The sequence below is a fragment of the Trachinotus anak genome, unplaced genomic scaffold (genome assembly GCF_046630095.1).
Source record: "Trachinotus anak isolate AG129_WGS33_773 ecotype Australia unplaced genomic scaffold, CSIRO_AGI_Tana_v1 ptg000018l, whole genome shotgun sequence".
Classification (NCBI taxonomy): Eukaryota; Metazoa; Chordata; class Actinopteri; order Carangiformes; family Carangidae; genus Trachinotus; species Trachinotus anak.
In genome coordinates this window covers 7113111-7127185 of record NW_027273869.1, presented here as the reverse complement: position 1 = coordinate 7127185, position 14075 = coordinate 7113111, and the positions used below count along the sequence as shown (strand labels likewise).

Genomic DNA, 14075 nt, shown 5'->3' with positions numbered 1-14075 from the left:
TATTTATTGTTTTTATTAATTTTTATTAATTTTCTGAACATAACATACAACATACATTTAACATATTCGGCTAAGGCTGCAGGCCTTAGGTCATGTTGTCTCTCCTGCTTAACTTTATAACTGTTTTTTTTATCTTTTCCTTATGCTCCATTTGTTCCACTATAAAGCTGCTATTGTCCTCTTGAAGCAGCTATAATCAGTATTTCAATGGTAACGATAGATTGCATGTCCATTTAAAAGGGGTCTCATGTAATGATGAGTCAGAGAAATATCACCTCTATAGTTACCCTGAACTCTACCAAAGCCAGCAGAGTTTTTTTTTTTTTTTTTTTTTTTTTTTTAGCATCTTTCAGCTATTGTTTTGGTTTTCTGGCCTGTAACTTCACTGTCGTATCATCATGTTCGGCCAAGGTAGGTCAGCAAAAAAAGCCTCCACTGTACACTAAGTGTCCAGTAAATTTACTGACTAGCTAACAGGCGACCATACTGTAGCATTAAACAGTTAAAGATCCAGATATTTCACTCATGAATTAAAGTCTAAGTTGTTTTTTTTTTTAAAGTGGGAATATTGGACTGTATGACTTGAAATGAATGTTTTTTCCATTGCTTGTTTCTGCTGCAGCCAAGTGGTGTAAAAACCATTTAGAGTTAGAACAACCTGCTTTAACCTAAACAATTAGTAAGAAGAGTTTACCACCATGCTCGCACCACTGGAAGTCTGCGTGTCGGTACAGTGGTGGTTTGAGCTAATTGCTGAAGTTGACATGTTAGCATCCTCGCAGTGACAGTGCTAATGTGCAGAGCGGGTATACAGCTTGCTGCTTAAAGTTGAAGGTTATTTATGATTACATAACCTGGTCTGATCTAACCTTGACTCCTCTGCATGTGTTTACTTTGTGCTTCACCAAATAGGTTTTCTCTTTATTTTATTGGACCAAAAGTGACCAGTTCTTTTAGTTCCACCATATTATATAATGTATTATAACTTTTATGACCAGTAATTATGATATTTTATGATTGGTATTCCCTTTTCATACTTTTATGACACAGATTAAGCTTTGCTTCAGTGTAGCCTAGATAAGATTCTAAAAACTAGCAATTTTCCTTGTTTGTGCTTTTAATGGAAATTAGATAATCTATGATTTATGATTTTAGTAATCCACTTAATTAAATTTTCCATGTCTCGTCATTGATGAAGCTGTGAGGCAGTGCAGTGTCTGGTTTCACCACTAGGCTGTGCTCCATACAACAAAATATCCACTGTACAGCACTGCAAGGCCACTACGAGTGTCCCACTGCTGTTATTCTTCCAAACCAAAGCCAGTGAGAATTAGAAAATGTGTATTGTATCATTAAAAAGATCAATATGCATGAAGTCACAAGAAAACGCATATATAATGTTCTTCTTTGAAAAGGTACAACAGGTAGAATTGATGTTGAACTGATGCAGTAACAACCTGCATTCATGTCTACGTGACCCTGAAACTGGATACAGTGACAAAAGACATGTAAAATACTTGCACCAAATGCACAATTCTGGAGCCAGGTTTAATTTTTCAGGGAGGGAAAGTGGTAAACACTTCCTTCACTGTTGCTGTGCAGGAATGTGACAACTCTAAATCTTAATCCTTGGAATTTGTGAGGGGCCAAAGCTGATTGTGTGACCTGCTGCCTGGCTGCCTGACCACCCCACGGGTTACTGGACTAACAGAGACGTTTACACTGAAACACACTGTTCCACCTTTGAGGTCGAGTCAGCTTTATTAATAAATCACTCAATCGTGACTGAAGTTATCACAGGGCACTTTTCATATTAGATTAATATTCCCAAACGTCCCCCATGGGCAAACCCTTCAGTGGTAAAGAAAGACAGCCTTTTAACAGGTAGACACGTTGAACAGGAACAGGAGCCGGCTCATGGTGGGCAGCCGCCTGCTTTGACAGAAAGACAGAGAGAGGGATAGGGAGGGGGGGGGGGGGGGATCAGGAGGAAAGAGCATAGCATAATGCAGGTCTTGATCAGAGCCGTCCAGTCCAGTATCAGCTGATGCATGAAAGGCAGTTCGGACATTCATGACACTGACCACTTGTTGTTTAACAAACTTATCTTTAAACAAGCTCAGTTTTAATCCTGTGTAACGGCAACAAGCACCTGAAAAAAATCTGAAGGGCCTAGTTTAGAGTTACTAATCTGTCTCCCCCTCAGCTCTCCCCCCCCTGTTCTCCTGTTGCTGTCCCCCTCCTGGCTGGCATGTGTGTGGAATAAAAATGTGCAAGGCCTTTTGTCCCCCTGGTTCCAAGTATCAGCTCTGCCCTCACACAGGAGAAAAAGAGTGTGGGGAGAGCAGGTCTGTCTCCTGCTTAAAGAGGAGCAGAGGGAGAGAGGGGAGACTCCAGCCTGGAGGAGATGCACTAGGTATTTTACTAAACTTCCTCAGTAGTTGTTTTGCATTAGTTTTTCTATATATTTCTCTTGTTTACATGATGCATGGCACTTTGGGTGGGAGTATTAACCTGGCTGAACCTGACGGGGATAGTTGTAATTATGAGGTGAGAATGTCTTTCTGACAAATGAAAACAGAGCTGTCATCAGAAACCGGATTTCTCTCTGATATGGATTCAACTTGCAGCTCCTGAGCTGAGAGGATTGTGAAGAGAGGACACTGGTGGAGTTTACACAGGTACGGTCTGCATCTGTAGCTCCTCTGTTTTCACTCACTTCACACACACGTGAGTCTAAACTGACAGGATTGGTTTTGAACCAAAAGCTTGTACTTGAGGAAAACAGTTTCAGTGACAAATAAACGAAGAAAAAAAGTTGATGCATTCATGATGTTTTCCTTATTTTTCATCATTACTGAGAATCTGAGGTTTAAGCTGTGGTACCTTACCCGGGCTTTATTGCAGGCAAATACTGGTTAACAATGACGTCTATTAGAAGTTAATCATTATTCAAATAACTGCCAATTCACAAAAAGTAAATATATTCTCAAAAAGATAAAAGATATATCCAAAAAGATTTTTTAAAAATTGTTGATGCCACATTATAGTTAATAGTTAACGCCAATAAAAACGCATTTTCCTTCCATTTCTTTCACATTAGCCTGAACTGCATTTGTTAAACATCTATATGGCTACTAACATTGTCAATGGTGGAAGAAACATTCAAAACCAAGAAATACTACAGAACAAAATAAAAGTCCTGCATTGAAAGTATCAAAAGTGAAATCAATCATTACTGTTTCAGTGTTAAATGTCATATTAATGGAAAATTGTACAGTAATGTCATGTAAATAGGCCTTTACTGTTGTAGCTTGAGCTAGTGCTAACCTTTATAAGGTATTTTAATTTCCAACTATGTGTATGTATATATGTTTTTTATGTGCTATAATATCTTTATCTACAAAGAAACTAGTAACTGTAGCTGGACTGAAGTAGAAATAGAAGGTCACATAAAATGGAAATAAGCACCTAAAACCGTACAGTACAGTACCTGAGTAGATCTCCCTGTACTTACCTGCCACCACTGTACACTGTCTAAGTGGTGTATTGTTAACACCTGTTTTTCTTGCAGTGAGGGCTGGTACCTGCAGAGACATCAGCAGACAAACACTGAGGCTACAGGAGGATGGAGGAAGCAGCAGAGGACAGAGGCAAGATGACCAGCCAGCAGGCTCTGTGTGTCCCTGACCAGAAGACCGGCAAACGTCCTGGCATCTCCACTCTCAAAGTACTAAAGCCATCTGTAGAATCAACACTTCTCTGCTGGTTATGTGGGTCTGTTTTTCTTCATGGGCTGAAGTTCATTCTGCTGATGCACTTGATAAAAGCATCAGCTAAAAGCCTAAAAGGCAGCACGGTACTGTCCCCTCACAGCAAGAAGGTTCTGGTTGTCTGTGTATGTGTCAGCCTTATCTTGGACTGGCAACCTGCCCACTGTGTATTCACCTCTCACCAGTGTGTGATGAATTTGACTCTACATGGCCTAAGCTAGTAAAGATGATGAATGGATAATTGCTTAAAATGTGAGACACACATGTGTTTGAGGAAAATGGAAAACATATGAGAGATGCACAATCACGCCAAGAGCTGATCTTACGTTGGCAGACCAAACTCCTACTCTAAATCAGAATATCAACGTTTGTCAAACACTTCAGTGTCAGTCTTGAGCTCAGCTTTGCCTGATTGCAGCGCTACACAGCAATCATCGCTAAGTTAATGAAGCATTTCTTACAAAACACATCTACAATCAATTTCATCCCAGATTTTCTCTCTCCACATAGGTTTTAATTGCATCTGTAGATGTTGTGCAGATATTATACAGTATATAAAATCATCTGTTGTCTAGTTGAGAATCAAAGCTGTTCAACTTGTACTCAAAGTGTACTATACATAGCTGAACCTGCAGGAGAACTGCAATAATCCCTGATGGGGATGAATTTAGCAATAAAGAAGAGTAAAGCCTGTGGAGGCTGCAGTGGAGGAGGTGCAACAGTTTCCTGTTGTGCCATGTACTCACATCTGTACCTAAACCAAACCTGGTGTGGTGCAAGTGTTTATTTTATCAGGGTAGATTCACAGCGTAGTATTCAGGTGGATGACAATATGCTAATATTTCCCTTTCCTCTTTGCTTTCTAGTTGTTTATTGTGGCGCTGTCCTTCGCCTATTTCTCCAAGGCCCTGACAGGGACCTACATGAAGAGCTCCATCACTCAGATAGAGAGACGCTTTGACCTCTCCAGCACCCACATTGGACTCATAGATGGCAGTTTTGAGATGGGTACCGTCTAACTGTAATTCTAATTGTTTGCTGCAGCCAATCAGGCCTCACTTTTCTTCCCCTTTCTTTTGTTTTCTAAATGTATACATTTTTTTCTCCTGCTCTTTTGGGTTCACTCTCTTGGAGGTAGGCAACTTGTTGTTTCTAGCTGTGGTCAGCCATTTTGGTGCCAAGCTGCATCGGCCCAGGCTCATCGCCATGGGCTGTTTCCTCATGGCGGTGGGAGCTCTCCTCACTGGCCTGACGCACTTCTTCATGGGACGGTAAACGTCAACTAACACTCGATTCTAGAAACTTTTGTAAATGTTTTTTCCTCAAATGTCTAATGGTGGCACCATTGTTGTTTTCACAGCTATAAGTATGACACGGTCATTCAGGTTTTCCAGAATGACAGTGTGAACATTGCTGCCTGTGTGGATCCTCTGAAAACACTGGAAGTACCTGAAATTCAGATAGAGCCTTCTTCGGAAGACAACAAAGGTAAGACTGTGGACTAAATGTTGGGAGAAAATGAAGGCCCTCGTCATGACTTCCACAGAAATATCAATCATTTGAATTGCTCTTTATTTATTTACAACTTAAATCTGCAATAAGCAAGAAAATGCACTTGTACACCAACTTTGTTGCCATTTGGTGAAACTGTAAATAAAGATGGATGTAGTGTCTGTCCTGAAGAGTGGGCAGCTCTGCCGTTGCCATCTTAGCAGTGCCAGACTCCACTGAACTCCAGGCTAATCCAAAAAAATAAAAACAAATAAAGCTGGGGCGTGTGTGGAGCTGAGACTTTGGTGCGTTCTGGTTTGTGGCAAGCATACGCTCACCCACCTGTCACCTAAAGCTGCACGCCCTCAGCTATGCAGAAATTATATAAAGCCCCCCCTGTTCAGTTGCCGCAAAGTGGGGAAATTAGCTATAGAGACTAAAACCACTTTTATCAGGAAGTGAACATGACTATTTGTGCTGTAAAATTGTTTAACACGGGAGTCTTTAGGGATTGACTCACTTTTGGAGCCAGCCTCAAGTGGCCGCAGCTTTAGCGGAACTTTTGAACTACTGACTTTCCCTCTAGTCAGCAGAGAGGGTAGCATATACAAAGAGTCTGCTTTAACATGAAACCGCATTAAAACCCTTAACTACTCACTGGCTTTCCTTCAGCCATCCCAGGAATGCACTGATCCTGGTCTGACCTTCAAAGCCACTCACCTCCAGTGTAGTGAACGTACAGCCATTGAACCTATCCACCCCAAAGCTACACTCTGGGTGGCTAATAAATCAAAACTTCTCTATTTTGACTTGACAGTCCTGATAAAAGGAGGGATCTCCCCATCACAGATTCCAGAGGCAGACACAGTCTTCGCAGCCTCACGTCAACAGTGCCAGTAGAGCAAGACAGCAAGAGCTGCTTTGGAAAAAGTAAAAAGAAAGGGAGAAAAATATGTGTTATGATCAGGTCTAACAGCCTCAACGAGAGAGCATATATTCATGGTAATTAATTCAGTTTGGATGCACATCTGTTAATTCATTTTCCACTGTTTTGAGGAGCCTTTTTTTTACTCCTATTAATTCTGGTTTCCCTGACATGGCCTTCAGTTGAAATGTTATTTCAGCCTTTCTGTCGCGGAGCCATAATTAATCCTTATTCTCACAAAAACATGTCATGCACCCACAGAATGTCATGTATTGATCTTGTTCAGCCATTCAAATGAGACATATTTAGAAAGAAATACAATATGGACGTAGCATACAAAGCAGTGCTACACAATCCTAAAACCACATCCTATTAAGATGATTTTGAATGAACACCAGACTCTATTCATAAATCTGGTTTAAGGAAGCAGATGTTGTTTCCTCTTTCTGAAGGACACATGAGGGGAATAAAGAGTGGTTTTTTAAAGTCTAATGTAGTTTTCTTTTTTTTCTTTTTTTTTTAATTAAACCTTTAGATAAACATGCAAGTTTTCTTTTAGATGAAATTTTCACAAGAATCTGTGAATAATGCAGTCCACACACACTGAAGTGGTGGTTCAAAACAACTACTTGTATAATATAAAAACTCATGTGATGACAGAGGATTACCCTGTTGGTGTTTGACAGTTTTTAAGATCAAACATTGTTGTTGACTAAATGACCTTGAAAATCATTATTTACCAGATCTTTGTAATAATATCATGAATCCGAAAGTGTGTGTGTCATTCTGCAGTTTGTGTGAAAGAGTCTGGTTCCAACATGTGGATCTATGTGTTCCTGGGGAACGCTCTGCGGGGGATTGGAGAGACCCCAGTCACACCTCTGGGCATCTCCTACATCGATGACTTCGCTAAAGCTGAGAACTCACCGTTCTACATAGGTGAGACATTATTGCTTGTTTTCGTTTTGAAAGAGTCTCACTTGTATAATATTTCCTCAACAAACTGTTGAGGGCAGACAAACTGCTGTGTACAGGTCCCTGCTGTGACAGCGAACTAAATTGAATGATGTACATTATTTTCATACATTTCCTTTTTTTATTATTACAGAGATTTACTCTGACTGAAAGTATTTTCTAGCCTCTAAACTCTTATTTAAAATCTATCCTCCCTGGGCTTCAATAAAAGTTTCCCTTTTCACCTCCATCACTTATCTTCTAATTATTTTGTGATTGGCAGCATGTCTCCAGACCATAACTCTCCTGGGCCCCATGTTTGGTTTCCTCCTGGGCTCCTATTGTGCCAAGCTATATGTTGACATTGGATATGTTGACATAGGTAAGTGTAAAATGCATTTGTTTTGCGAGAAACATAGAGAGCCAAAGCCTCGACGTCACATCCGGGCCCAGCTTTTTTTGCCCAAACCTCTGTAACTTATACTTTAGTTATTTATTATTTTTAATTTAATTCTATCTTATTTAAATTTTGAATTTTTGGTAATTTTTATTTATTTTTGTTTAGTGTAATTCATTTTTAGTTATTTATTTTTTATGTATATTCTATTTTTTTCAGTATTTTTTCATATTTTTTCATTTTTTATGTCTTTATTTTCATTTATTTATTTGTTTCATTTTCTTTTTTTTTTCTTGCCTTTCAGCATCCACTGCTGTAGTGGAAGTCACTGTAAGAAACATCGAAAAAACTACAAGATTGGTTTTGTGATGTCCTGACATCGGATTAGCTATAGAAGCTAACATTAGGGGCGATGGCCATCATTTCAGCCCAAAAAATTGACAGTTGTCAGCTAAAAATCAATAGCCTGATCTTGTCTAAATTAACGACACTGTCATTAAGCACTTGTTTCCAGAATGACTAAAGATTTATAGCAGTAAATGTGACACCATTATCAGTGTAACCTACATATGCAGTGTTCAAGAACAGATAGCTTGACAAGTGTAGCCATAGTAACTAAGTGGTTTATCAGTGGTTTTGTATTCAAAGTTGGAACAAAGCTGGTTTCACAAAAAGACTTCTCATGGAGTTAAACCAAAGAACATGTTTAGGTTATAATCTCATGTTTTTGCCATAAGAGACATGGTGACCCTGACTTCCTGTCTTCCCCAAACAATGTCTGATGTTGAATATGGTCACTTCATACAAAGGATTGAAATTACACACATGCAGGATTCGGCTACTGTGTGCTCACCTTTCAACTCTTTTCTTTTCATGCAGAGAGTGTGACCATCACTCCTAAAGATGCCCGCTGGGTGGGTGCCTGGTGGATGGGCTTCCTGGTATCCTCTGCTCTCCTGCTCATCTCCAGCATCCCGTTCTGGTTCCTGCCCCGCTCACTGCCCAAGCAGGGGGGAGACGAGGGCAAACCAACTCCAGCCCTTGAGACCCTGGATGGGCCAGATGATGCCCTTACCAACAACCACAACCTCAAGCTGACTGAAATTGCAAAAGGTACAGTAGAGACTATTTCTTCTTAATGACACTTACTTGCATTTCCAGCTCAGTTTTAGTCCAGATTTTTACTCTGCTTGTGTTTTTACTGGATGTCCTCTCACAGGATTTCTTCCATCATTGAAACGCCTGTTGGGAACTCCTGCCTACTTCTTGCTCCTTTGTGGCAGCATCCTGAAGTTCAACTCCTTCATCGGCCTGTTCACCTTCAAAGCCAAATACATGGAACAACAGTTTGGACAGTCTGCATCCAGAGCCAACTTCCTTATAGGTACAGTAACTAAAATGTACCTGTTGTTCCAACAACTCTTCTCTCGCTTTGAGATATCGGCTACTGCACAATCATGGTCAACTAATTCTAGGTGGAGTTGTAACTGCATGTGGACTAGTTCAACTAACAGAGAGCTGGGAACAGTAGAAAATTACAGCATAATGGAAGAAGGAAAAATAGATTTCTCTTTTGATTCAAACCACACAATCGTAACCCCAGACACGCACAATCATCAAAAGTCTACAACAATTGTGTTTTCATCATCACACGGCTTATGCAGTGAAAACCGTGGCAGATTTGCCACTGAAACAAGGGATTCTTCAGCTTGGGAGCCAAAATATATCACACAAGTTTTAATATGGTAAATATTCATGTGTTCCTATTGGTTACTGTATAGAGTGGGTCAGGAAACAAACCAATAAACATTGTGTTTTGGCACTTTAAGAAAGGGTAAACACCTCTCACTGGTGAGCCAAAAATTCATTAATTCACTCAAGGCTAAATGTCAGATTATATTTAAAGGTCCCATATTTTACCTTTATATATATATATATATATATATATATATATATAAACGTGCAAGGTTGGACAGTGGGTCCAAGTGTGCCAGACTTGGGACATAGCTGAAGGCAGTGGCTGTATCATTGTGATGTCATAAAGTTACGGAAGTGATGACAGCTCTTGTTAAAGATCCGATATTTTACACTTGTCCAGTGTTTTATTTGAAGTTTTAAGAAGAAATGTTGGTGTTAAGTACCAAAAACCATCTCAGTTTAGCTTTACATTTTTAGTTTTATATTCCTTTCTGGCTGACTCTCTTAAGAGTGAGTGAACAAAAATATAGCAGATTTCAGCTAAACACTCAATCCAAATCCTGTAACGTTGGATGATGGGTCCAGGTGGGCTGAGCTTGGGGCATGGCTGAGAGCAGTGACTTTGTTGTGACATCTCAAAGAGAAGTCCTGATGGCTCCTTTTAAGGCTCAGTTTCTGAATACAGACTGTGAGCATTTCTCTGTGGGCTGAGAGCTTTCATACTTTCTTTTACTTTTCTGTTTATGATCTGTTTTACTAACTAACATACTCTGTAAGAAAGAGTTTTCCATGATCAGTCATCCTGTGTCGGCAGTGCTTGATGTCTCATGATCCTGTCAGACCTCCTACTCTCATGTACAAACTACCTCCCAGTGTCCAGATCCCTTTTTTCCCCTAGGTGTGTTGAACCTGCCAGTGGTGGCAGTGGGGATCTTCCTGGGAGGACTGCTGATGAAAAGGTACAAACTGAGTGTGGTGTCAGGAGCTCAGCTCTCCTTTGCTACGTCCTTCATGGCGTACCTCCTCCTGCTGCTACAATTTGGCACCAAGTGTGACAACATCCCTGTGGCTGGGCTCACTATCTCATACAATGGGTGAGTGCTGAGACATGAAGGGTATATGAAGAGAGCTACAGCTATAACAAATCAAAATAACTTAACATCTGAACTCTTTTAGCTTCAAAATAAATGTGCATTTATATTTTCTGCATTTGCTCTTTACTGGATTTGGATTTTTAAATCTAAAATAAAATGTAAATGATCTTTGCCCTGCAGGACACAGAGTGTATCGTACAACAGTGAAATGCTCTTCTCAGAGTGCAACAGAGACTGCTCATGTTCAGCAGAGGAGTGGGATCCTGTGTGCTCAGACAGCGGCATCACCTACATCTCTCCATGTATGGCTGGCTGCATCAGCTCCAGTGGATACGGCAAGAACACAGTAGGGCCACACACAAGAATGCACAAACACACAGTACCCACTGTAAACCTGCCTATCAGCCAGGTGTAGGAAGATATTTGGGGCTGATGAATTACTTGACCACTGGGTATTGAGGCTGCACAATTCAAACACTTTCACATTGGAATAAAAACTCTTTACAATTAGCAAATTCTCTTTTTTGAGAATATTCTAATTATCGCCTTTAAAAGACACGTAGAGATGTTTACGTGTCTGTCAACTCTACACACTTCCCTTACTTAACTCTACCTAAGCATAAATGTATGTTCTTTTCGTTGGACAATCACATTTACCTACACGCATTAATTGTTGCATTCATTTTTATTTGTTTCAAGGTCACACTTGATGTAATATATTATTATTTTACATTAGGAGTATTTTAAAACCATGAGGATTTTCTAGTTATTCTCTGAAATATATACATTTCACAACAGCAGCTAATGACTTTAGCCGAGCATACATTGTGTTAGAAATCAGATTTACTATATGTCACAAAATAATCTATATGCTTCAGCTTCATCTCTCATCTTCATTCAGCAAATAAAGGTCCTTACATTAATTATTTTCCTTCCTTCATTTAGAACTGGATCATATATTTTTTTTCAGTTTCATACCCTTTCATTTTCAAAAATTGAATATTTCATTTTTTTCACTACATTCCAGCTGTTAATGCTAATGTTTGCTATTTAACATAGCAAAACTTACAAATGGCTCCTTTAAAACAATAAATATTAGTTGTCCATCTTGGTATTTTCTTCTGCAAAGTGTAAAAAAAATCACGGAACGGGAAAACCACTCTTCTAGCAGACAGAGTAATTCTTGTTATCCAAATTACAGTATAATTGGATGGTTCTCTACTTAATTAATTTCCGGTATGTCCTCCCACTACATTGCAGTGTTTATCCTTTTTTACCAGGTCTTTCACAACTGCAGCTGCGTGTCTGCCTCCTACCCAGCAGGCAGCAGTACTTCAGTGAAGCTGGGCCAGTGTCCACATGCCAAGGACTGCAGCCGTAGTTTCACCTCCTACATGGCTGTATCTGTCCTCAGCTCCTTCATCAACTCTCTGGGAGCCACACCTGGCTACATGGTCATCATACGGTCTGTGCCCCCAAGAGGGAAATATAACAACTGGAAATATTATTCTTATGGTTTCAGCTTCACGGATCGCGTAGATTATTGTTTTGATGGGATTAAAATGAAATTACTAATGCAAACAGACCTATGTAGAAATTCCTAGTGATAAAGAATTATTTTGTATATAATGATCGATACAATTGACCTGATGTTGTTTGTAATGACAGATGCATCTCACCAGAGCTCAAATCTCTTGCGCTGGGTATCCAGGCTTTGGTAACCAGGACTCTTGGTGAGCCTCATAACATTCAGTTGCCTGAAAATTGCAATTATTTTTTCTGGCTTAATCTGTTTGATTTTAATTTATCTTGGTTTTCAGTGTCACCTTTAATTAAGTGTGAGTGCAAAGCTTTGCACTAGTTTGGTATGTGGCAGTCAAAATAAAGTTTTATGAGAAATGTGTTTTTGGGGGCACAGTATTTGCCTGTATTGCAATGTTGTAACAGTGCATATCTGGGTGGTACTTTGTCTTTAGGTGGAATTCCTGCCCCAGTGTATTTTGGGGCCCTGATTGATTCAACTTGCCTGAAGTGGTCGATCAAGAAGTGTGGGGGCAGGGGCGCATGTCGCATCTATGACTCTGAAATGTACAGGTACACCAAGGACTACAAATGTGGAAATAGACGTGATAGCTAATATGACTTTGCTCAAAGGTGTGTGGTATTATCACTGTTTCCACCACGTGAGACACCATAGTAATAAAGATTTCTGTCCTTTATTGCTTCTGTTCATCTTTTGTCTCTATTTTCAGGATCATCTTCCTGGGTCTGATCACTTGTCTCAGTGGTTCCTCCTATTTCTTCATAATTGCCGTCATCATCCTCCTCAGAAAACAGTTTCGAAAGTCAGAGCGGGACACACAGCAACCAAAAGCTTCAAAGGAAATTGAACTTAAGGCCCCATCAAATCCCACTGCGGACCTCACGAAATCTCATGCGCCTAAAGCTTTGGTAAGGACTGTGACAGAACTGGAGGCGGGAGGGGAGGTTCATAAAACAGAGCAGCTTGCCGAAGATGGCAAACTCATCTCAACAAATAACGCACAGGAGAGGCAACAGTCCGATTCCCTGACACAGATCACTGTTGAGCTCTCTCCTCCTCCTGCTGATGGAGTGACGTTGGAGCTGCAGGGGCTGACGCCAGAGGAGGAGGGGAAAGAGTGGAAAGATGAAGTCTGTGCAGGGAAGAATGCACAGGTGGAGAAAGAGAAGCTGGACGGTCCCACAGAAGACAAGAACGAGTTAGAAAAAGAAACACAACACAGCAAAGAAACGGACGGCCAACAAAACTAAGGTCAAACAAGGCCACATGGGACCGCTGCAGAAATGTTTGGCCAAAAGTCACATCTACTCGGAATGTGAAGAGGGATTGCTTTTTCCTCTGGGCTATGGCTGCTTTATTCTGACAGCATTTCCCTCTTCTTTTATTAAAGGATAGAACTGTTATATCACACTTAGCCATGAAGAGATATTTTTCACAGCTGTAGAAACATAGAACTTGGTATAAAAATGGAAAAGCACTGGATGTGTCAACAATTCAAAGTACTGACTCATGTTTGCACCTGATTACAGAGCATTGCTGCGAGACCCTGAACTAAAGAATAAAATAAAATACGGAGCAAACGTATTGGCCCAAATAAATGTTTCCCTTTTTATGTCAATAAATTAATCATTGAATATGTGATACTACTGTTACATTAAATTTTGCATATCAGATCAATGCACTGCGTCCTCTCAAAAACATTCATGACACCAGTGTCAACACAACAGCATGCTATGGATACAAAGCGTGTTCAAAATCATGTTCCTGTTTGGTTCCTTACTTACAAGTGGCTTAATGTGCTAAAAGTGTAAATTGAGAACAGAACTAGCTAATGTATGTTTTTATTTATACCTGCAGCAATTGAGCTTTTGGCCACTTGGGGGCAGCTCAACAGGCTGTAAATACAATCCTGTTAATATCATTCCTTATTTACACCTTGAGCACATGTTAGCACTCATTTGGAGTTGTGCTTATTGGCACCTGACGATCTTAAGTTCAATATTCACTCTCCTTTTAGCTGTTGAGTTTTAATCCCAATTAACTCCTGAAGAAAAGATCTGGTTCTTTAACTCCAGTATGTTCACCAGCTAGTTGCTAACTTTGTTTGTCTGCTGTTGAACAGGTAGCATACAGTTTTTTTGTTTAATTTTTTTTTTTTTTTTTTGCTGAAAGCAGCTGCCTATGAAAATGCACTTCTCTT

At 40.0% G+C, this 14075-nt stretch overlaps 1 protein-coding gene across 2 annotated transcripts; it reads left to right on the top strand.

The window, feature by feature from the left end:
• The first annotated feature begins 2304 nt into the window (after nucleotides 1–2304).
• Nucleotides 2305–13509, top strand: LOC139635444 (solute carrier organic anion transporter family member 1C1-like). Of its 2 annotated transcripts, XM_071502806.1 has the most exons (16): nucleotides 2305–2416; nucleotides 2631–2681; nucleotides 3575–3730; nucleotides 4640–4781; nucleotides 4912–5044; nucleotides 5134–5261; nucleotides 6982–7128; nucleotides 7427–7525; nucleotides 8420–8653; nucleotides 8760–8924; nucleotides 10137–10332; nucleotides 10513–10678; nucleotides 11613–11797; nucleotides 12001–12065; nucleotides 12309–12426; nucleotides 12585–13509. In XM_071502806.1, the coding sequence occupies exons 3-16, from the start codon at nucleotides 3629–3631 to the stop codon at nucleotides 13123–13125; spliced, it is 2421 nt and encodes an 806-aa protein (XP_071358907.1). In that variant the 5' UTR covers nucleotides 2305–2416; nucleotides 2631–2681; nucleotides 3575–3628; the 3' UTR covers nucleotides 13126–13509. The 2 variants fall into 2 exon arrangements, with proteins under 2 accessions (XP_071358907.1, XP_071358906.1); XM_071502805.1 differs by lacking the exon at nucleotides 2305–2416 and having other exon boundaries at nucleotides 2548–2681.
• The last annotated feature ends 566 nt before the right edge of the window (nucleotides 13510–14075 follow it).